At 36.7% G+C, this 23,525-nt stretch overlaps 1 protein-coding gene across 1 annotated transcript in view; it reads left to right on the forward strand.

The window, feature by feature from the left end:
• Positions 1–2,075: 2,075 nt before the first annotated feature.
• DEF6 (DEF6 guanine nucleotide exchange factor) overlaps positions 2,076–23,525 on the forward strand; it is a 49,728-nt gene continuing 28,278 nt past the window's right edge. The window contains exon 1 of the mRNA XM_039339541.1: positions 2,076–2,250. Coding sequence (XP_039195475.1) covers positions 2,155–2,250 — 96 coding nt within the window. The 5' untranslated portion in view covers positions 2,076–2,154. The remainder of the gene's footprint in view (positions 2,251–23,525) is intronic.

The following is a 23,525-nucleotide window of genomic DNA, read 5'->3' on the forward strand; positions in this document are numbered from 1 at the left end:
AAAAGAAAATTTACCCTATTCAATTGAAGTCAATGATTTTATGTATTTACAAAATCTAATTCTGATGTGATTAGAACAGACTGGACTTGTTTTTCTTGCTATTCTGATTGCAGTGTGATTAAAATATTAGAAGTGTTATTCTATAATTAATAACACTATTAAATATGAAAATATCTTTACAAACATAAGTGATATGTTTAGCAAAATGCGACTTAAGGAAAAAAATGGCCAATGTTAAACATTCAGAAGATATTTGCCATTTTTTGGAAAAATGGATTTACTTTAATAATGTAACTGAGACATTATCCAGAGGTTTTCTCCCAGCTTGACAAATTGTGTTTTGCTACAGTTACTGATTTAAATAAAAAATATTGTATGGGGGAACCCTTTTAAAAGGATTTGTAAGCTCTGCTATTTAAATAGTTGAGCATACTAAGAGCATCTTGATTTTTAATCTAAATAAATCCTAGCAGTGTGTTTAATAGGATTTATTCCCAGTTATTAAGTAGGTAATGCAAAATTTTACAGCAAGATCAATAATGTTGTTCGTCCATCGACTTCGATGAAGACCTTGACATCTTGTGGGATATGGGCCATCAACGATGTGTCCATAGATGGCTAATAAGACCGATGTTAGCACGGAATGTTCTGCCACATACTGAACAAAGAAATGTAGACTCTGTTACTTCAGCATTTGCAGCTCTGGCTTTGCGGAGTGCTCGCTTTTCTTGTGCCAAGATTGTCCTTCTGTGTTCATATGTCTGGCAACCCTGGTACACCAAGGTGCGCCATGTCGGTCGCACAATAATAAGCTTTTAGAGTAATCATACAGGTAGTCCTCAACTTATGACCACAACTGAACCCAAAAATTATGTTGCTAAGCAAGACAGGTAAGTGAATTTTGCCTTCGTTTTATGACCTCTCTTATCACAATTAAATGAATCACTGCAGTTAAGTTGGCAACATGGTTGTTAAATGAATCTGGCTACTCCATTAACTTTGCTTGTCAGAAGATCACAAAAGGTGACAACATGACCCTGGGACAGTGCAGCCATCATAAATATATACCAGTTGCCAAATGTCTAAATTTTAATCATATGACCATGCAATGTTGAAAGTCTGAAAAATGGTCATAAATCACAGTCTCCATTACTGTTGTAACTGAAGGGTCATTAAACAAATGATTGTAAGACCAGGAGTACCTGTATAGGATTGTATTTGCCATTTCCAAACAAGCTGGTACCATAGACCAATGAAAAGCAGCATCTTAGTGTGATCTTAATGATAATACTTTTAGCAAACAAGATTAAAATATTGTTTTTAAATTGTATTTTCATTGCCTACATAGTTAGGACTATATGCATTTTTCACAGAAAGACAACTGCAATCTACTGCTAAACTTCTAACATAACACTACTGAATAACAGGAAACAGATTTCTCCCCAAAGTGTTGACTACAGCTACTTCAGTCCTGTCTCCAAAAACTTATTTCTGCCCTCTTCTATCCTCCCCTCCCCTGCTGTTACTCAAACACTGACCCGGAGCATGTTTAGTCCTTCTAGAGCTGCCCCCCCCACCCCTCCCACTTTTTTCTTCTAGTTTTTTTTTACTGTCCCTCGTCCCGTTTTCAGTACCTTTTTGGGACTGCCTGTTTCTCGGTTTTATTTGGATGGTGCCGTTTTGATTATATGAGCAATGACGGGCAAAAAAGACTTCTTCGGATGCGCGTTAAATTCTGCCCAATTTAGTTCCAAGCTTCGATTAACTGAACAGGTTATATTAAAATTAGCTTAAATCCGGAGTTAGCACTCCCGCAACTCTGACATAGAAGACTGAGGGATGCTAGAATCTTGCCCGCTTGACCCATATCAGATACTTCCTTGGGATTTAGCGAGATGAGAAGGTGTTTTTTTCCCCCCCTTCCTCTTTGTATTTATTACCTCTCCAAACGACTGAAAAACAAAACGTACCCCGAGAAGGAGACCAGCGAGGTGGCCTGAACGACCAAGGGGAGGCGCTACAGCTCCAGAGCTCGCCCCGTTGGCGGCCGTGAGCTGTTTGAACGGCGCGCCGAGAGTTTCGCGACCGCTGGAGGGAGGTTCCTCCCCGCTGAGCGAGCAGATTCTGTGCCTGGTGCCCTGCCCTGGAGGCATCATGGAGCTGCGGACGGAGCTCTTAAAATCTATTTGGTACGCCTTCACGGCCTTGGACACCGAGAAAAGCGGCAAAGTCTCCAAATCTCAGCTGAAAGTGAGTAAAGAAACAAAAAAGTCAGCAACTCAAAAGAGCCTCTGAGGCGCGGGCGGGAAGGGCGGGAGTCTTGCCAAGGCGAGGAAGGCGGCGTGCTTGTCAGAAGAACTCGCGGCCAGCTTTGGTTCTACTAGCTTTGCTCCGGAAAGCGCAATTTGTGGGGTTAGAGGCAGTCGGAGGGCAAAATCAGATTTATATATATATATAAACCTGTTCAGGAAAAGAAAGGGAAATTAAGAGTTTTATTTATTTATTTGGCTTTCCTTGAAACACCGCGGAATCCTGTCGTCTTGTAACGATCCATTGTTTTTCTTCAGTCGGGGCGAGAGATGTCAGTTGAAGATCTTCCATCCTGTTTTGCGTACTTTGCTCCCCTAAAGCCTCGGTCAGTTCTTGTTGAAAAAAAAAATCTGGTTCTAAAGCGCAAACGTTGTTATGGTTTTGTGGAAACGGGCTTTGATCAATCCCAGAGGTTCTTCCTATGCAGAGCAATCACTCTGCAAAAATTGGCAGTTCTTTTTTTCTTTTACAGGAAAGAAAGTTTCTTCCTCCAGCGGTGAGCGTGAAAAATGTTACATAGAAGTAATAACACTCTATTTTGTTTAGAGGGGAGGGGGGAAGAATTTTTCCCTCCCATATTATAACTTTTCAATAGTAGAAAAAGTGATGCTTCCATGTAAAATTGGGGGGAGGGGTGGCAAATGTCTTGTCAGGTGTGGGAGAAGAAGATGAGATGTAAATACATGCAGGAAAAGTAGGGCAAATAGAGCTCTACTTTGATGCAAATAGGGTGACACCTTGTGAAACCAGCGCTAAGGAGATGCATCTAAATGATATAAATTGGCTGTCTTTCATTATTCTCTTACATAATGCAGCAGCTGAACCAATGGAACATTGTTTGGTCATTCTGGACCATTTTCCACAGTGCCAAAAGAATGCAAGCAGTGTGCAGCTGCCCCAGTGCTTAGCACTCCAGCAAACTCCCACACTGCTGATCTTCAGAGTTCTTGCAAGCTTTTGCACCCAAGGGACATGACATGTCAAATGTGGTTTTTCACATGCAAATAAGCTGTTTTAAAATGTCTACAGAAATTTTGTCTTGCATTAGAGTTTGAGATTGGGTTGTGCTTCTCCCCAAAGATTTTTATTGCATCTTTCTCTACTTCTTGGGCAGATCCAAGAGCAGAATCTTGAATGTGTTTTTAATATAAGTTTGTGTGTGTTGATATTGGGTTTTCAAATAGCTGTTAAGAAAAAAAAATCCCTATTCAGGGCCAGCTTCAGTTTGTGTTTATTAGTCTTGCAGAGTTAAAGCAAGGCATGAAAGGGGTGAGGCAAAACCACCAATTCTGAGCCATGGTTCCCATTACGTCATTGTTACTTCATGGAATAGTGCTGACAGGAATGATTTTATATGCTTGTGTTAGCTTGTGTTAAGAAGCTAGCAATTCATTAATCTGAATGCTGTAAATTAGCTATAACCGTTTCAGATATTGTAGTTGGAAGACTTACTTGATATTTTTGAGTCTGAAGTACAAACATACTTTTTGTTCCCCTCACTACATTATGTGACCTGATTTATTTTAGATTACATCTGTCTTTCTTACATTGTGGATCTCCTAATAGCATGCTTTCCCAAATTATCTGTCCTCCATATGCTGAGGCCTAAATCATCAGTTGAAAAAGTGACCTGGGTCCTATGTCTTCAGAAATATGGCTCAAACATTTTCATTGTGGTTTATTTTATATCAAATGTAATAACATTGCTAGAGTTATTAACAACATATCAAACAATCTTTATTTTATTTATAGGCAATGGGATTTCTTCTTTCAGGAAGTGTGTAATTTATAGACCTATTTAAATTTTTATAACAGTCAATGAGATGAGCAGGAATATTTTTAATCTACTGCTGTTTTTTTATTCACTATTGTAAATATATTTTTTAAAAAATATTGTTTCATAGAATTAGAAACCAGGAGACTGTGTGTTCTAGTGCTGCCTTAAGCATGAAAGTGAGATGGATGACTTTGGGCCTGTCACTCTCTTTCTGAGCTCACAATGTCAGGCTCAGACAACAAGCTGTTTGGTCAACTATTCCTGTCACAGCAAAAGGATCAACACTTGTTTGATCTGGAAAATAAAAGCGTACTTGTAGGAAAACGCTAGGAATAAAAAAAAATAGGTTAAATGCAAAATCCAAGTTTTAATTAACTTTTTCAGGTGATTATCTGTAGGAAGTATGCATTTAAGAATAGAGCTCTGTAGACAAGTTGCAGTTAATATCGTCTCAGTCCTCAATGCTTCTCTTTTTAAAATCAAAAGAATATAAACAGATGCTCAGTTCTGCCATCAAAAAATATTTCTTTAAAAAACAAGAAATCACAGTATGCAATGCACGTTACATACCTCAGGGCATCTTTCTGTTTCTTGTTTAGTGCTACTTTTACTGTTACTCAGAAGGTGCTAAAATGGGATTATTAACTATGGATAAGGTGATCAATGGCTACTAGTCATGATGTGTGCCCTTCCTGAATTTGGGGACAGTTTGCTTTTGAATACCAGCTGTTGAGGAACACAAATGGAGGTGGTGTTGCACCTGTGTTTTATTGCTAAATAAAAAACTAATCCTAACTGCATGAGATTATGTATCTAGGATCTTTGTGGTATGTTCCTTCTCAACATTTTTAAAAATTATAGTGTCTCTGAGATGCTTCCTGTGGGGATACACGTGGTATTTTTAATGTCATCAGTAAGATTTTTCTTCCTTTTAGTTATAGAGGGCTCTTACTTTTCTAGTACCCAGTGCTTGCTTTTAGATTTGCATATCTGCAGAAGTTCGGGTTTTGAAGCCCATCCCCATAGACTGCTAATGAGTTTGGGAAACCAGGGATGAAAATGATCAAGGAATAAATATGGAGTTTTGTGATAGTCATAATGGAATCACTTCTGCCCCATCTCTATCTGACTGTTTTTTGCAATATTGAAAAAAATGGTTTGTATTTTTGCAGGATTCTTTTAATAATTAGAAATGGAGATAGTATTCCACAGGTGGGCATACCACAGAGTTGTACGTAATATTGCCAGGTTTATTTTTTATTTCTTTCCTCAACATAACTGAACATGGAATTTTCAGTAGTAGTAGTAGGTAGCATATTGGACTAAGTAGCAGCAATTAACTTCATCAGGTTGTCTGTTGATAAAAAGACATTTTGTGACTGATCATGCCCACAGTAAAAAACTTATTGTGACCTGGCAAGCAGTCTGTTTGACAACTGTTTTGTGGCAGCATCCAGATATACTATCATAGTTTCAAATGTGTCCACTATCACCAGAAATTTATCTGTTTATGATACAGTAAATATGAAATTAATTATATATTCTGCCAGTATGTCATCTGCTTGCAATGACATCCTCCCTGATTTGTGGAGATTTTTTGCTATTGCTGTAACCTTCCAGAATTATTACCTGTTCCCACAATTTATGTAACTTGAGAACATTATCTCTTGATTTGTTAGCACGTCTACTATAATGTCAGATATTTGCCCACTCAGGATGGAAGAATGAGAGCTTTTCTTTGTGTGGAATTAGTGAATGTGGCTTGAAACATTTTCATGCAGACTCCAACTCAACATTCATTATTTTTTACAGACGTTAGACTTGTATCTCTCCTACACTGCATATTTCCAGAACCTTATTTTTCGTAATAGTTTGACCAAGAGATTAAAAGCTTTTAAGGCTGAAGTTATAGGAAAATATTTAACATAAAAAGTACAACTACATTCACAACTATAAATTTCAATAGAAAGATGGGATTTGTAAGTGCAGAATTATTTTGTTGTTTGTATGTTTTGCATGTTGTAACAAGACAGGATGTACTCGATCTTCTCTTTCTCTCTTTTCTAAATCATTTTACAGTCTGTATGTCTGAAGTTTCTAATTTAATCTATTAATGCCAGGTAAAATATTTTACCTTGTAGCAAAATTATGATGGGAAAACGAAATATATCTCTAAATTAATTTGTGCTCTTTTCACATGCTTTAACTGACTAAATTAGAGTTAACACTTAATCTAAAAGTAGTGTCTGCTGTAATTATGCTAATCTTAAAAAAGCATTTAAAGAGAGTACAGGGTCCAGTGTGCATGAAATGATAACTCAGCTCTTTAGAATTGTAGCTTAATTTGAATAAGTCAGCTGATACATGTTGCCTAATTGTTTCCTGCTGCAAATAGGCCTAGCTAAGTAAAACATACATCCATCTAAACCTTGGCTTAAGATTTTCACATGCTGGGAAAGTAATGCACTGAGAACTCTTGTTTGGATTCTCCAGTTTTAATGAACAGAGGCTTGTTTTCTTCACTAATTTGTGTGCCCATTTTCTGTAGAGGTATCATTTTAGATTTAGAAGAAGCAATCTCTTTTCTTCGCTATCTCAGAAGGGTGGAATAAGATGCTCCTGTTACCTGTTGTTTTAATTACAAGAATTAAGTGCCTACTTGGTTCAAATTATTATTAAACAAAACATTCCTGCTATTAATAGATAGCTAACTTCTTAATTTTATATATTCATTTTGAATTATTATTTCAGAATAATAATTATTGTATTATTTAATTAATCATATTCTGAGTGCAAAGAATATTAGAATTGAGTAGTCTTGGAGCTACAGGTAGTCCTCGACTTACAACAGTTCATTTAGTGACTGTTCAAAGTTACAACGGCATTGAAAAAAGTGGCTTATGACTATTTTTCACAGTTACAACCTTTGCAGTATCCCCATGATCATGTGATCAGAATCCAGATGCTTGGAAACTAGTTCATACTTATGATGGTTGCCATGTCCCAGGATTATGTGATCACGTTTTGCAAACTTCTGACAAGCAAAGCCAATGGAGAAGCCCGATTCACTTAACAACCAAATTACTAACTTATCAACTGCAGTGATTCGCTCAACAACTGTGGCAAGAAACATGGTAAAAATGGGCAGAACTCATTTAACAACAGAAATTTTGGGCTCAATTGTGCTCATAAGTCGAGGACTACCTGTATTTGTAAAGTGCTGCAGCACAGTGGTGACTACAATAATGTCTCCATATTTCACAACCGTAAAGCACTAAAAATACACTCCAATTCTGTCAGCCTTACAAGGAAACACAACTCAATGAGATGATCCTATTTTATTATAACCTTACATTTACAGAAATCTGAAAGTATTTCCCTCCCCCTGCCCTCAAGAAACTAGAAAGGATCTCTTCTGAGCTTCTTATCCCATCCATATTCCTGTTGCGGTCTATCTGACTGTTCCCTTGACTGCATCTCTGTCCTGTCTCTCGAGGTTATTTTTACATGCCGTTAATTAGTCTCACTTTTTTAAAGAAATCATGGACGAATCTGTTTTTCATTGCTTGGATTATTACAGAAGTGTGTTGCAAAAATAAGCATGCCTGAGGGGTAAAATGCAAGAGGAAAACCATATATGTCCAGAACCATAATGGAGGAACTGTGAGACAAAAATAATACATTATACATACATACATACATAACATACATACATGTTGGTCTTTCTGAGCCATGGCCATATAGCACTGAGCCACATATATATATATATATATATATATATATGATTATAATTTCAGGACTGTGCAGAAGGTAGACATCTTATTGTGCAGAAAGTATAAATCTACTAAGTTGATTTAAGTCTACCAATTAAAAATAAAAGTATTGGATAATTTTAAACTTGTGCTATTAACTCCACACATTAAATGTTGGCTTGACTTAATCAATCAATACAGTTTCTGAGCAGAAGTTGAAGTAAACTGAGATTACAGAATTGCTGATAACAAAAGAAAATCTGTTTTGCCTGAACATTTCAGCTTTACTATCTAATCTCAGCCTATGCTTCCACTTGTCCATCATATCTTTTGTTTTCTTCACTCCCCCTACTCTCCAGTTTTGTGCAATAAGCAATCACAAACTAGGGAGGACAATATGAAGATAAAAGCAGCATTGTTCTGGATGAACCATCCTTTGAGAATCTCATTAACAGTATTCTTTGTTAGGTGAATGTCCACAGATGTTAGCTTGGGTCAGTAGCTGATCATTGTTTATGACTGCCACTGCTTGTAGCTCCCTCTCCCCCCCATATCTTTTTTGCTTCACTGAGAATTTAGAAGATAGGATGGTTTTTCTAAGTGTTGTGGTTCTGGTGCATTGCCTATTGTATGGTTTAGCATTCAGGAAGAGCTACCCATAACTCTCCAGATTAGGCTTCATTACATGCTGAGCTTCTCTCAAGCTCAGGAGCTTCTGCAGTTTTGCAGAGAACATGGGGGGAAGGTGTGTATGGATTGAAAATGGCCTCCTAGATCAAAGGGTCAAGGAGATTTGATCCGTCAAGTTTGCCAGCAGATTTTAGTACCCAGATCAGAAAAAGCTTTAGCTTCCTGTTTAATTTTATGCGGAAACAGACAGAAGCAGCAAGATAAAAGTTTAATTCTAAAAACCTAATCTGTCTTCAGTCTAACAACACCTATGTATCAGTAGTCCTTCACAAAAAAAAAAAAGAGATCCCCCCTCCCCCAATGTAACACCTGCAGGTTCAACTGTGGCTCAATATTGAAAGTGCTCTTCGCTATGTTGTGGGATCATAAATACAAGACACATAAATATTTCCGAAGGCACTATATCAGGCAAGCTTTAATTGATGTATGGGTTAAAATCTGGCAACCAAATTATACCCAAGTTCCCAGTTGGATCTCATCGTTAGAAATGCATGTACACTCAAAGTTTATCCAACTGGGAAAGATTATAACATATAAAAATATCCTAGACGAGAGAGGGGAATTGAAACCCAGGAAAATCCTTCAAGATGAAGGGATAGAATTAGAATGGTGAGCATACCTTCAATTACAGGCGAGATATTGGAAAGATAAAAAAGAGTTAGGTATAAAATTAGAACCGATTGGGCTGGACAAAATATTATTAGGCACGGAGGATAAAATGATTAAAAAAACTATATCATTATTTGTTAGATCAGGCAATGTATGAGGAACAGGTAAAAGAGACCATGTTAACATGGAGCAGGGATTTTGATCTCAATTTTGATCTGCACATCTGGCAGGAATTATGGGTAAGAAACAGGAAGCTTACTCTGGCCACCTCTTACAAAGAAAATCTCTACAAAATGTTCTACAGGTGGCATCTCCCACCCGTAAGTTTAGCTAAAATGGGTCCAAATGTTTCCTCCAAATGTTGGAAATGTAAATTGGCAAAAAGGACATACTATCATATGTGGTAGGAGTGCCCATGAGCCCATGACTTTTGGAATAAGATTAAACAATGGCTGGAAGAAATATTAAAGTTAGTGGTAGAGTTAAAACCAGAACTCTTTTTACTAGGCATAACCATACAGAAATAAAACAAAGGAGTGTTCTATTTGATGTTACACGGCTGCTAGATTGGTGTATGCTCAAAACTGGAGGAATAAAGGAATTCCAACAGAAGAAGAGATTATATATAAAATTTTATCATGTGCTGAAATGGATAGGCTCACAATGGAAATGAAGGATAAGACAGAATCAGACTATTTCGAGATCTGGGACAAATTTTATCACTGGTGTGAATCAAGGAGAACTGCTTGGGTTTTAAATTAGCATTAAGATAGAATTATGTATAACTGTATATATAACTGTATTGTATAGAAGAATATGTTTATATAGAGACCAAGAATTATGTATTAATTATATGTATCAAGAGGAACAAACTGTTAGGAATATTTATTTTGGAATGTCACGTTACGTCCATCCTTGTTTTTAACTGTATTATAAATAAAAAACTTTTTAAAAAATATATTGAAAGTGCTCTTCTGCCACACAAATAGGTGGTGTTATATTATTCCTTCATTTAAAATAACAATAGCAAATGACTGAAAAAGGTTTAATTTGTAGAGCTAGTTGTAGTCTGGAAAAACTTTAGTTTTTATAAAATTATTAATGTGCTGACCTACTTTTCATTGCAAACATAACCCCAAAATATGAACTTGAAGCATTCCTACATTCTACAGGTAGTCCAATAATTTACAATATTTTTATGGTTATTAAGTCATTTCATTATTAAGCAAATCACATAGCTATAAGTTCTAATCCAGATTATCTGATTTGCTGGAAAATGGCAAAAGAGTCACAAAACACAACCATATGACCGTGGGATGCTGCAACTAATCATAAAAGAGAACCGGCTGCCAAGTGCCTGAAATGCAGTCATGTGATCACAGAGATGATATGGCTATCATAACTTTGAGTATGGGTTGTAAATAACTTTTTCTGAGTTCATTGTGTTAAGCAACCAGGTATAAATCAAGGACTATCTGTACTAATGTGTGGTAGGTACTCTACAGCAGATCCTAAAGTAGAAGATAGACTAACTCTAGGATTTCCCATGGAATGGAGATAAAATTAGATGGCTTGCAAAATATCTTTCAGGTGTGTAATTTATTTATTTATATCCCACCTATGAAGAGGTGTGCTATACCTCTTAAGAATGTGCTAGGGAAATCACCCAGTAGGTAGACAATTGTCAGCTTCTGCCGAGATCCTATTTATCTAGCCCATAGTTGTTTACTTCTCAATCTTGAGGGAGCCACCTGTAGTCCATGAAGTGATCCATTGTCAGTCAATTTTATATTATTTATTTATTTAAAAGCCCATGATCTCTGAGGATTACTAAAACTTTCAAGATTTCAGGCAGCACTAACATCCTGTGAGGCTTGGTGATCATGCCAAATGTCAGCCATTTTAATCTTTTTAAATTATTAGATGTGGTATTGGGGTTTCATGATTGCTATCTGGGGCAGTTATATATCTCATGAGTGCATATGTATCTCATGGCATATGTACCTGGGTCATTAGTACAAGTTAATGTAATAGCTTTCCCAAATTTTTGATAATGACTTAGTGCTTTGCAAAAAGAAAAATAGGGAAACATCTGATTTATTCAGAGTAAAAGTGGCTATTCAGGTCCTCATGTAAAACTCTTTTCCATTCCCTGTTACTAATTGTTCCCATTGAATGGAAATGCTATGGCATGAATTCTGCATGTTGTTATCCCTCAACAATTATTCTCCTTTCAAGCATATTTATATCCTAATCTTCCTTCAAGGAGTTCTTTGTTCTGCTAGCGGTATGATCCGTTTTTTCCTTATACCAACCACATGAGTTAAAATTCTTCTCATAATTTCCTTCTTTTCAACTTTATGATAAATCTATAATGCTGGTTATTGTTGATTCTGTTTCACAGATATAGAACTTTGTTTGGGAAAGAATAGATGGCTAAACTGTGCAATGTCCCTGTGGTAGTAATGGCACATACCCAGGGGTTTATGATGTTTTTATTACAATATGAATTCCTCATTTCCTACTTAGAATCCAAGCAGGAGTATCTTAGTGGCAGAGGATCAAAAAAGTCAAGGTGGGGACCATGACCATGTGATTGAAGTCTAGTCCTTTTTATATCCATTGAACATGCAACACACGTAAAATGGCAGGACTTGGTTGCACCATTGCAGAGGTGGTCTTGACTATTTTTAATCCTGTGGACAATCCTACATTCAGGGCTTTAAAATCCTTATCAAAATGGCACTGAAACATTTGCAAAGAGGCAGTATCACTTTAAATGGACTAAAACCATTGAAGATTTCTGAAGAGTGTCTTTTATCCTGGCAATAAAGTGGTACTTCTTCCCTTTGACTTACAGAATACCCTTTATTCTTTCAAAAAAAAAAAAAAAACCCAGCAACTTGTCACATTTTAGCATTTCAGGCAAATTTCTGGGTTAACGCCAGAAGGATTGTTTCAGACTCAGCAGTGTCTCAAAGCATTCCTGGTCATTGGGAAGAAAAATTGCTGGCATTCTCTTCTTGCATTAAATATTCCTCCCCAATTCATGCTGGTGCCAGTTTTAGAGTCTGGTTCTGTGCCACACAAAAGCCAAATATAATTCTTCATTCAGCCTAGAGAACAAGTCCAGTATGCTAAAGATCAGGAAAGTAGCCAGAATGTTATCTACCACCTGCCTGAAGCAATAGAAGTAGATTCTTCTATCCTGCCCGTAGCACAGTCAAATATGTGGAGGGATTTTCTCTGAGATTCAGAATTAGCATTTTTGTTTTCAACACTCCTCATTCACAATGGACATTGGGTACAAGTCACAGTTGATGATGATCCTGTCTATTCAGTCATGTCCAATTCTCAATGATTCTATGAACCAGCTCTCTCTACATTTTCCAATCTTGTGTGACTTCTTTCAGCTGTTTTATGCTCTGGCTGGTATCGGTTTTGATGCTGTCTAGCCACCATGCTTTTTGCAGCCTTATTTCCTTTTATCACTGATCATTCCAAACACAATTGCCTTTCCAGTGGTTTCATGACATGGCTGAAATAAGTAAAGGCGAATGTTGTGATTTTGCCTTCCAACAATATGTCTGGTTTTAAAATTCATTTTAGAACAAGTAGTCTTTTCACCAGGACTTCCCTTTCACCTTTCAGCTACATCCAAATATGGATTATCTCCTTCTCTCTTCTCTTGTCATTGATTTGTGAAAAAGAACTTCTGCAGTGAAAGGCAAATCTCTTGATTAATGCAGTTTGTCACTGATGTAAAGTAGATGCTATGGTCTTAATTTGTCTCTGATAAGTTGTGGAAAAACAGGATAAACTGAGTGAGAAGCTGTGCACTAGGTCTGTCTCAAATGCCTGGAGATCCACAACCTGTATTTCAAAGATTCACACAATGCTAAAGGAAACCTGTAAAAGTTTTGTCTGATTGTTTAATATGGTTAGAACTTTTTGTCTGATTTGGGAATTTGAAAAAATAGAATTTCTGGCCGCTTGGGTTTTGTTAAATGTGTGTGAATAGATACTTGCTGTAGACCAATATTGAATTCACCTAAATAAGGGTCTTCTTGTCTGCTTTTCTCTGCTTTCTTTTCTTTCAACTATATTTGCCCAAATCATCGGGTTTCCTTTTGCATCTTTTTTCTATTTCCTTCCACCTTTTCCAACTTTATAGATTTCTCTAGAAAGTTATATCTTCACATAATGTGTCCGAAATACAATAATTTGAACTGGTTAATTGAGTGAAGACTCTGGATTGATTTCTTCAGTGATCCATTTTGCTTTCCTAGCTATCCATGGTATTCCCAGGAGTTTACATACCAAAGTTCAAAAGCATCAGTACACTTCTTCAGTATCCCAACTTTTGGTTCCACAGAATGACACAGGAAAAACCATTGCCTGCAGAGTTCTGGCTTTCAAGGCACATCTTGGCACGTGGATGTGTTTTCTTTTTTTCCCTTTTTTATTAATTTTCTATTATTATATTTGATTAGTGCTTAATAAACATCGTGTTGTCTGAGTTAATTTGTTTGCTTAGTACCGGTAATACAAGTTACATTCTTAGTCTCTACCCCTTTTTTCTAACCATTGATAAAATAAATTCCATGTTTGAAAATATCCTGTATCTTCTTTCCCTTTGATCCTCAATGTAAGTCTGTCCATTTCAGCACAGTCCAACATCTTCTTGATTATCTCTTCATCTAGTGGTGTTTCTTCATTTTTCCAGTGCTGAGCAAATACAATCCTTGCTGCTGTTAGTACGTGCAATGTTAAATATACACTTTGCTTATCAAATTTTTCTGGTATTATACCTAGTAAGAAAAGTTCAGGTTTAAAATCTACATATTTTCCTAACATCTTTTCTAACCAAGTGTGTATTTTTGTCCATAGTTGGATGTGTTTTCCAAGACCTTCATGGAAAACACATCAACACATTTATCAATGGTTAGAAAAAAGGGGTAGAGACTAAGAATGTAACTTGTATTACCGGTACTAGTCTGAAGTATATTTGACTGCTTATTCCTTTATAGTTGACTGTTGATCCTAAAAGGCAGAAGCTGCCTGTCTCTTCAGTATCTTTCTCTTCAATTCTAAGGCTGATTTCTCTACCTGTGGTTATTTCTGGCTTTCTCAGTTATCTGGCATGCATCAGGAATAGCATCTCTTAATCTTTACAGTTTGACACCTGGGGTCTCCTTTTCCATGTAGGATTCTAACTTGCATTAAATTGTTTTATTAGCATGTGAAATTAAGAATATTGTACAATAGTTTTCACACTCTGTTAAGTGTGCCTTCTTTGTATTGGTATATTGACTGGCCTCTTCTGATCTATTAGTTACTGTCATCCTCTAGGTTTGTTGTCATTTGTACCTGAGGGGTCATCCAAGGCAACCCCACAAAGAGTACATTTTAATAGTCCAGTCATGCAGTGATGAAGGCAGACTTGATTGTCGTAAGAGTCTCCTGCTTCAAAAAGGGTTGCAGCTGGTAGAAGTAGAAGTTGAAATTGGGCAAAGGACATTCTGGTCCTGATCTTCACCTACTTATCAGAGTCTCAGATCTGCTCTCTCAGGAAGCATGCTTCTGCTCCGAAAGACAACACTGGAACTGATAAAGAACAACAATGAACAAACCAGCAACTCCTTTTGCTAGACTTAAATGTCGGTATTACAGGTAGCTCTTGACTTGTGACCACAAATTAGGATTGGAATTTCAGATGTAAGTCATTGTGGTCATTAGTCGAGTTGGACCTGATTTTATGACAATTTTTACAGAGGTTAGTTAGTGAATCACGTAGTCGTTAATCAAATCCAGCTTCCCCAATGGGTGTTTTTTTTGTTGGAAATTGGCAAAAAGGGCCACAAATTGCGATCATTTGACCGCAAGATGCTGCAAACAGTTGTAAATGTAATCTGGTTATCAAGCATCCAAATTGCAATCATGTGACCAGGAGGGGTCATACAAATATCATAAGTGTGAGTACAGGTTGTAAATCACTTTTTCCAAGGCTATCCTAACTTTGAACCATCATTAAATGAACAACTGTAAAATGAGGACTATCTATAAATCAGCAAATGTCTCAAGCTTTAAGCTTGCTTGCTGTCCACCCTAGGATGAATATTACTGTATGGAGTTCAGCCATAATCTGCAGAAGACATGAAACATGATGGGATTGTATGCCATTGAGCTGAATTTTCTGTCCACCTGTTCTGTGCAGAAACCCTAGCAAACTAGTGAAAACATTGAAGCAATGTGTTTTTGGAAAAACCAGACGCATCACTAGAAAAAAAAGGGAGAAAGAGAAATGAATATTTGAAAGTAACTAATTATTAAGCAGGACCCATAATCAACAAGTTTTCTACCCAGGAGGCACTGGGAGTACCACAGCTGCAATTATGAATTAGAGTAAAGAACGCTACTCATTACAGTCCTTCCAGTGATTTCATATATGTTTGTTTATTTATTTGTCAGATTTATATAACCATTGATGTCCCCTCTTTTATAAAAAAAGGAGGTGTTGTTATAATTCAGATTACAAAACCCTGTCTGGGACTGAGGATTAAACCAGTCGTTTAGCTAAAAGCTCAGCTTAGTTTTGGAATCAGCCCATATTTGATGATACATGTTTTAGCCAAATAAGTTTGGACATTCATTGAACATTGATTTGCCTTGAACAGAATTATTAGTATAGGAGGGGCATGCAATAGAAAGGAATGTATTGGTAGATGTATAACCTTTTAATATTGAATTTTAAATATCTTTGTCCCTTTTTAAATTTTATGTATTCAGTTTTTATGTTTTAATGTTTTATTTGTGCACTGCCCAGAGTTTCTATGTGAGGGAAATGGGTGGTTTCAAAATGTTATAAATAAATAAACAAATAACACATAAATCTTATGTTGTTGAGTTTCTCTGCTCATATATTGCAAAATCTCAACATAATAAATGAAAACAACTGATATTATTCAAAAGCACAATGGAAAGGCAATGTTGCTAAAACCTTTTTGATAAATCTACATCTATGCTGATGTGCATGGAATATTCTCAAGGATATTCTAAATCTCTGGTCTAAATTCTTAATATTTGTTTTAAGAAAACCAACCCCTAGTTTGTTTTTTTTAATATTAAACAGAGTGAAAAATGTGCATGGATACAACCTGATTTGTAATTACTGCTTGAAATCTTAGTTACTGGACTGTACTTTATTGGATATGTTCTTGATTTAGGTTCTACTGGATATGAAGAATGAATGAATGAATGATTTTTAACAAGAAGTAACATGCTGCTCTGGTCCTCTTTTCTTAAATGCCTAGATAAAGCTTATTTTAATCAGGAATCTCAGGATGATTGCACAGAGGAATTTATTCCACAGGAAGTCCAATATAATATCCGGGGCCCTAATGTGATCATATATTTTCCTATAGATTTTCCTATTGGCCCAGCCTGATCTCTCTCTCTCTCTCTCTCTCTCTCTCTCTCTCCCCCTCCCTCCCTCCCCTTCTCCCCCTCCCTCTCTCCTTCTCTCCCTCTCCCTCTCTCTCCCTCTCCCCCTCTCCCTCCCCCCCTCTCTCTCTCACACACACACCACACGTGAAATCGGAAGCTGGTATGTTACAGACCATAATGCCATCATCCAACATCACCTTTTTTTCCAATAATTCCTTTTGGTCCCAAATGTCCCCTAAGTTTTCTCAGAAAATAAAAACAACAGAGGGCAGTAGCTTTATTTAGTAGTATACTCACTAATTCAGAAAACAAAACAAAATAAAGCAAACAAGATAGTATGAAGATCCCATGAAATGAGATGGTGATAGATAAGATGATATGTAGTATTTTGACCAATGGTTTATAACTGATCATGTCCTCTCTTTCCCCTTTAGTCCATTTTGAAAAAGCACATTGTTTCAACATTCCAGATATGTCTATTAGCTCAAAATAGCTTGGGGAAATTGTAAGGTTGTACACATTTTAGAACAGTTTGAATGTTTGAGCTCAAGGGCAGTTTGGCCATGAAAGTGGAATGAAGGGTCATTGTAAAATTGCAGGACCTTGGATAGCTCCATGCACACAATTTGTTCAATAAAAATTGGAATGCAGTTTGGCCTTTTATCCATCTTGACCACATTGGCTTTTGCTGCTTTCGTGAAAAATTGAGAGCTTTTAAAGGGACAGTTCCCTGACCCAGAACCTACCATGTCACTGCCTTTCAGTTGATTCCCAATCTGACCTTGCCTGTGATTTTTTTTTTAGGTAATTTGACACATGGAATACTATATTAGGGATTTCTGGATGCAGAGCCCTCCTGTCTGATAGACTTCAGCTCAAAATTATTGACAGATTCTTTATCTGTGGTTATTTTGTCACTAAAGATCTATAATGTCTTCAAGCATCATCTGCCTGCTGTCTGTCATTATACCAGTGTAGCAGTACTGAGAACAAGCTTTATATCACATCACTGATGACTAGAAGATACTGCAAAATGCTATAAATACCACTGAAAAAAATGTCCTGCAATGACTCTTTAGCAGCCCTTTCCTCTCTTTCTCTGAGTCTTTCTTGTTGCTCAAGGTTGGTGGGGTCATGACATACTGCATGAAAGTTAAATCTTTTGCACATTCATGCCAAAGGCTAGGTCTCTCCATCTAGTGTGTAAGACCTCAAGAGCCCCTCCTTTTAGGTCTTATTATTCCTCATTGCTTTAAGGTTTAGGAAAATTTCCTATATCTTTTCTCTTTCCTACCTTGACGAATAGGAATGGCAAGTGAAGAGAAGGATTGGCTTTCTTCAAGCATTTGCCTGAAAAAGCCCTAGTGGAACAGTAGGCAGCCTCTAACTTCCCACTCCTTCCAGCTGTCATCTGATTCATAGGATAGCTGTACTCACTTGAAAATGAATAAAGCTCTCTATGGAATTCAGGATCCTGCTTTATGATCCCAGGTCATTGTAGAGATGTGCTTACATTTCAGTGAACACAGGTACAATTCCTCTTATGATCTCTCAGCTGGATGTATAGTATTTAGCTTTTGTTTGAATGCTGCCCATTCCCAGAAATTCTAGGACGTTAAACCAATGAAAAATACCATAGAAAGCCCCTAATACATAAAAATTTAGAAACAAACACCATGAATCTAGAAGCCTAACCTCCTCCTGTGCAAGGCATAGAGCAGTCAGAGAGATGGGGAGGTGCTGCTGCTGAGTATATAACCCTATATTGTACCCATTTTCAAATCTTTGCCTCTTCAGATGAACTTTGGAAGAGGGCTTTGCTCCTTTGGATAATTCCTTGAACACAACTAAGGCATATCGTGTATTTAAATGGACTACTCAGATTGAAAAACATGGTGGGTTGCTCTGACTATTAAATATTTTTCTTGATCCTTTGGGGATGAGACTCATAGTTGCAATTGTTTTGCACCTCCTTCACATATTCCCTCAATGCTTCTTTCATCTGTAAGAAAAAAAACCTTTGCGCTTCTCTCATTTGGCTGCTATCTTACATAGCACATAATGTAAGTGGGTATAAATACCTCTAGAAGCAAATAGCTCTGTCATCAAATCCTGGCAAAACTGTTTGTGTGAGTTTAAAGGCCCCTTGGCTCTAGGGGTTTTCCATCTTTAACTCTCCAGGGGGTGCACTTCCCCAATCAGTTGGTACACAGTTTGGGGGTTCTTTTGGATTCCTGGCTCTTGTCAGAAGCAGACAGGAGCCATAGCTGATGTGTTTGTGTTTTGTCCAGATTCATCTTCTGCACCACTCCCAGACTGATAGATCCTGCTTATGATGACTTCTGCCTTAGTAACTTCCTGCCTGGATTACTGTATCTTGGTCTACATGGGTCTGCCCTTGAAGAGTATTTGGGAGCTGCAGCTGGTGTAGAATGTAGTGGCATAGGCAGATTTTGGCATTTTTCATAGTACCCATATAACACAGTTGCTCTATGAACTATCTTGGCTCCAGTAGGCTTTTGAATAAAGTTGGTTATCATCTATAAAGCCCTATCAGGTTAATACCACACTTTTTCTGCTTACCCCACTAAATTAGCAGAGAGGCCCTGCTTCAGGTACCTTCTATCAAACAGTGCCATCTTGTTCGACCTTGGGACCATATCTTCTCAATAACAATGAGAATCTTGAGGAACAACATCTCCCTTGGATGGTCCCATTCTTGTTAGTTTTTGCAAGGTATCCCCAGGCATTTGGGCCTTATGGTAGAAGTGTTTTGCTATTGTTGGTGTGCTTTTTTCATGGAGGGAGTGTTATTGTTTAATCTGGAATGTTAGGGATTATCAGGTTGTGGGGTTTTCTATGATACAATCCTTGTAAGCCATCCAGATCATTTCAGTGAGATGGGCAGCTATCTACATTATAAAAATAAATAAAATAAATTATAATTAATGTTAACATTGCACTTTACCTTTTATTTTTTGAAGAAAGTAGATTGGTAAATATCATTGTCTTTTTTCACGCGGTTATGGCAAAATAAGAATTTAGTGGCATATTAACCCATTTTGACAACCACTTGAGTATCCACTATGTAAATTGTTTGATCTAATACGTGTTATCAAGTAAAACTTGCTCACAAAAGCTTACTATTTTTCAATGTGCCAAGACTCCTTTATGTTTAATGTTTTAAAAAAATGTTTTATTGAATCTGTCAGTATTCTTATGTAATAGAGGTCATAAAATTTAATTAAATAAATTCATCATAAAAAAAACATTTATCCAACAGCTATAAAATAGATCAGCTTTATAAAAAATGTTTATAGCCATAAGGCAATAAACAGACCTACAATAAAAAGGAATGGTTTGGTGGAACAAAGAAAAATTGTGAAAATTCAGCTAGTGCCAATATTTTGAAAAGAACATTCCTCTTCACTGCTTTATATCTAGAGCAAATTATGTTTGTTGATGGCTAAACAAGCATTTGTATTAATAAAAACTACCAGTATAAAGTTGGATGGAAGGAAGGTACAAAAATATTTTAGATCTTATTTCTTTATTTAAAAATTGGTCTAAACTTTAAACATAAATTTTAAATATAAGTTACATTTTTAATAATGTTATTTTTCCTACATATTTTACATATTTGTTAGGAGGAAAGTTACATGAACCATGGAGGAAAGTATCCAGCCATCAAAAATGTTTTTTCTGGAGTTTTGATCCTGAGTGATTATTTTTTTAAATTCCATTAACTGATGCAAATGTTGACCAGATATATGGCTGTAATTAAGAACATTAGACCCCTGCTGTTGATTCTTAGGAAAGGCAAAACATAACAGAATGGCCAGCGTTATCACTGATTTATATTAAGTATGTGATCATGTTGAATACTGAACACTATTATTTTTGAGGTGAAAAAAAATGCAGAAAAAAGCAATCCAAAGATCAGACAGTGATAACTTACATATGAAGGTGAGTTTAAATGTTTAGTGGGATTTTTAGCATAGAAAAAAAGAGGGAAATGGGTATATCACAGCAGATTTATCAAATTTTATTTATTATGGCTTTTGATGTTCCCTCTTCCATGAATCTAGAGGAGTAGGCATCTACTTAAGGATATGGCATTTGCCATCCCAAGTTGTAGTGAAAGCCAGTAATTTGAGGGATTCAATACAAAAATATTGAAAAAGAAGCTATTCACTGGGAAGCAGGAGGATCATGACTATTGTCATTCGTGTAACTTTTGATTGTGAGTTTCCAAGAGCCAGACAAGTGTAGTGGCTAAGGTATTAGCTATGTGAGCTCCAATCCTGCCTTGGGCTCAAAGCCAGCTGGATGACTTTGATCCAGTCATTCTTTCTCACCCCTAGGAAGCAGGCAAGGGCAACCATTTCTGATAGCTTGCCAAAAATCTATAGGAACTGTCCAGGCACTCGCCAGGAGTCAACACTTGTACACTAAGAATTTTGTTTTTGCTTGAAACAGGGTGGGCTCCACAGAGAACAAAGTGTCTGTGAAAGCTTCCATTTATTTTTACTGTGTTTTACAAATGTATACATTTGTAACGTCCTTTTAAATTTATTTCCCATAATATCCAGTAGTTCTCCCAAAGCCAGATAATTATCTGAAATGTGTTTTGGGAATTTTTGCAGTGCTTAACATATCCAGTAGCATGAAGGAGAACAATGAAAATGTGTACGGACAAGGTGAAGGAAGCCTGAAAAGTTGGGGAAGATTTTTGACAATTGTGACAAGAACAATATAACTAGCTTGACTGATAACTCTAGGTAAAAGTCTGTATAAAAGGGACTATATCACTTGGCCTTACTTGAATCCAGTTACCTGAGTTGTTTTCAGCTCTTATTATCTAAAGGTTAAGATAAGATGCTTGCAGTACAATCCTACCTATGTTGACTCAGGAGTAGGTTCCACTGTATCAGGAAAATGTACCTAAAATTGTAGTTTTTATTTCATCCTGCTATATTTTAACTAATTAAAATCTTATTACATAATTCTTTTTCTTAGCTGAGAAGATTCTTTTCTTTAATCCAGAATTTAATCCAGCTTTTTAAGGTATCAAATATAACTACATTCTGTTAGGGCAGTGGTTCTCAACCTGTTGCTCGGGACCCCATTTGGGGTCGAACGACCATTTCACGGGGGTCACCAAACAAGGCTGTCCGCCATTTTTACCCCTTTTCTTTGGCCACGCCCCTGGCACCCGGTGATGTATAAGTGGTTCGGGGTCACCACAACATGGGGAACTGTATTATGGGGTCGCGGCATTAGAAAGGTTGAGAACCACTGTGTTAGGGGGTGGATGAAAGGGCATAATGGCTACAGTTTTGCAAGTTTTTGATTATTGTAGTTTGTGTTCAGTCTCTCACAAGAACACCAAAGCCACTTAGGATTGCCTCAAATCTTAAGAAGCTTCAGTCTTGCCTGAAATCCTGCATGCTCTTGTGCAAGATTTAGCCATTTCAGAGATTTTTTTTAAAATCTTATTTTATTATTGTTTCTGTAAAACACTTTCATATTGTTGCATTTGCTGGTAAAATGAGTATATTAGTGTTTTCAGACCCTATTTTGGCAATCCTTTTTAATGAAGAAGCCCCTTATATGCATTCTGTGCAAAACACAAATACTTTCTTTGATAAGTTAACATAAGCATAGGCTCTACAAATCCCAGATGAACCTGAATTGAACCTCTCTAAAGGAGTGTGTTTATCCACGTGAATTATTCCATTGTTTGGGTGCGGAGAAACCATCTGATTTCCCTCCCCCCCACACATCTAATTATACATTTATACTAGTTGAAATTTGGAATAGGCCTGTCATCATAGAGAATGTTTAATGTCAACACTTCTGCCTGAGAGACCTTTAAGTCTGTCAGATTGCAGTCACTTTCTTAGAGAATTAGTCCAACTGAACTCTATTAATTTCTGAATGGGTATAAAGGAGATTTCACTGTGAGCATGTCCTATGGTAAATCAAAAAATAAATCAAAGGATACTTGATAGAGGAAATGTTAATGAAATAATATTTATTGGGTGGGAAATTTTAAAAGTTTTTTTTAATAATTTTTTATTTTTCCAAACTCTCCCCCATACATATACCGTGATATTTATCAGATGTTAACATACGTTCTTTTTATATTCATGTATAAGATACTTTTGATAAAATGAAATAAATACATACACATGACTTTTGGTGTTGCTCGCCCATTTCCCCTTTCACTGTATCCACATTCCTTCTTCTCTACTTTCTTTCTCCCTTTCTTCTCTTCCCTACTTCCCTCTTCTTCCTCTCCTCTTTCCTTCACCACTTCTCCCCACTTCTCTTCTCCTCCAACCTTCCTATTTCCTTCTCCCCTCCTTTACTCTTTTCTCTCTCCTCTCCTTTCTTCCCTCTCATCCCTCTTCAGATACAATTCAGGGGTAATGTCTGAGCAACTCCTCTCTCCAGATTTCCCTATCTGTATTATATACAATAAGATTAATTTTCTCTTACATTAATACTTCTATTTATCTAAACTTCTCGGTATATACTTCTATAAATATTTATACAACCTCCAGTTATTCAATACTGTGTCACCTGGGTCTCCCTCCTTATCTGGTCCTTCTTCCATCTAAATTGATGTTAACTATCTTTTAAACATATTCTCTTTAAAAGTCGAACTCCACTTTGGAAGAGTTTATACTGTATCTTTATATTAAATGAATAATTCAATGGATTCACAGATAATATGTCTTGTAGACTTGTGTATAAAAGTGTTCCTTTTACTTCGCAGTGCTCCAAATAGTCAATTGAATAAGTATACAGTACAGCTTGCTTACCTTAAGCACAGAAATGGGTTAGATCCTTGAACTCTGAAAGTCTTCTGCGTGTTGAATTGTAAATTCAAACTATTACTTTGTCCATATCAGTGTAGGATTTTGCAGAAGGAA

Source organism: Crotalus tigris, unplaced genomic scaffold (genome assembly GCF_016545835.1).
Source record: "Crotalus tigris isolate CLP2741 ecotype Arizona unplaced genomic scaffold, ASM1654583v1 scf7180000017550.10884619, whole genome shotgun sequence".
Lineage (NCBI taxonomy): Eukaryota > Metazoa > Chordata > Lepidosauria > Squamata > Viperidae > Crotalus > Crotalus tigris.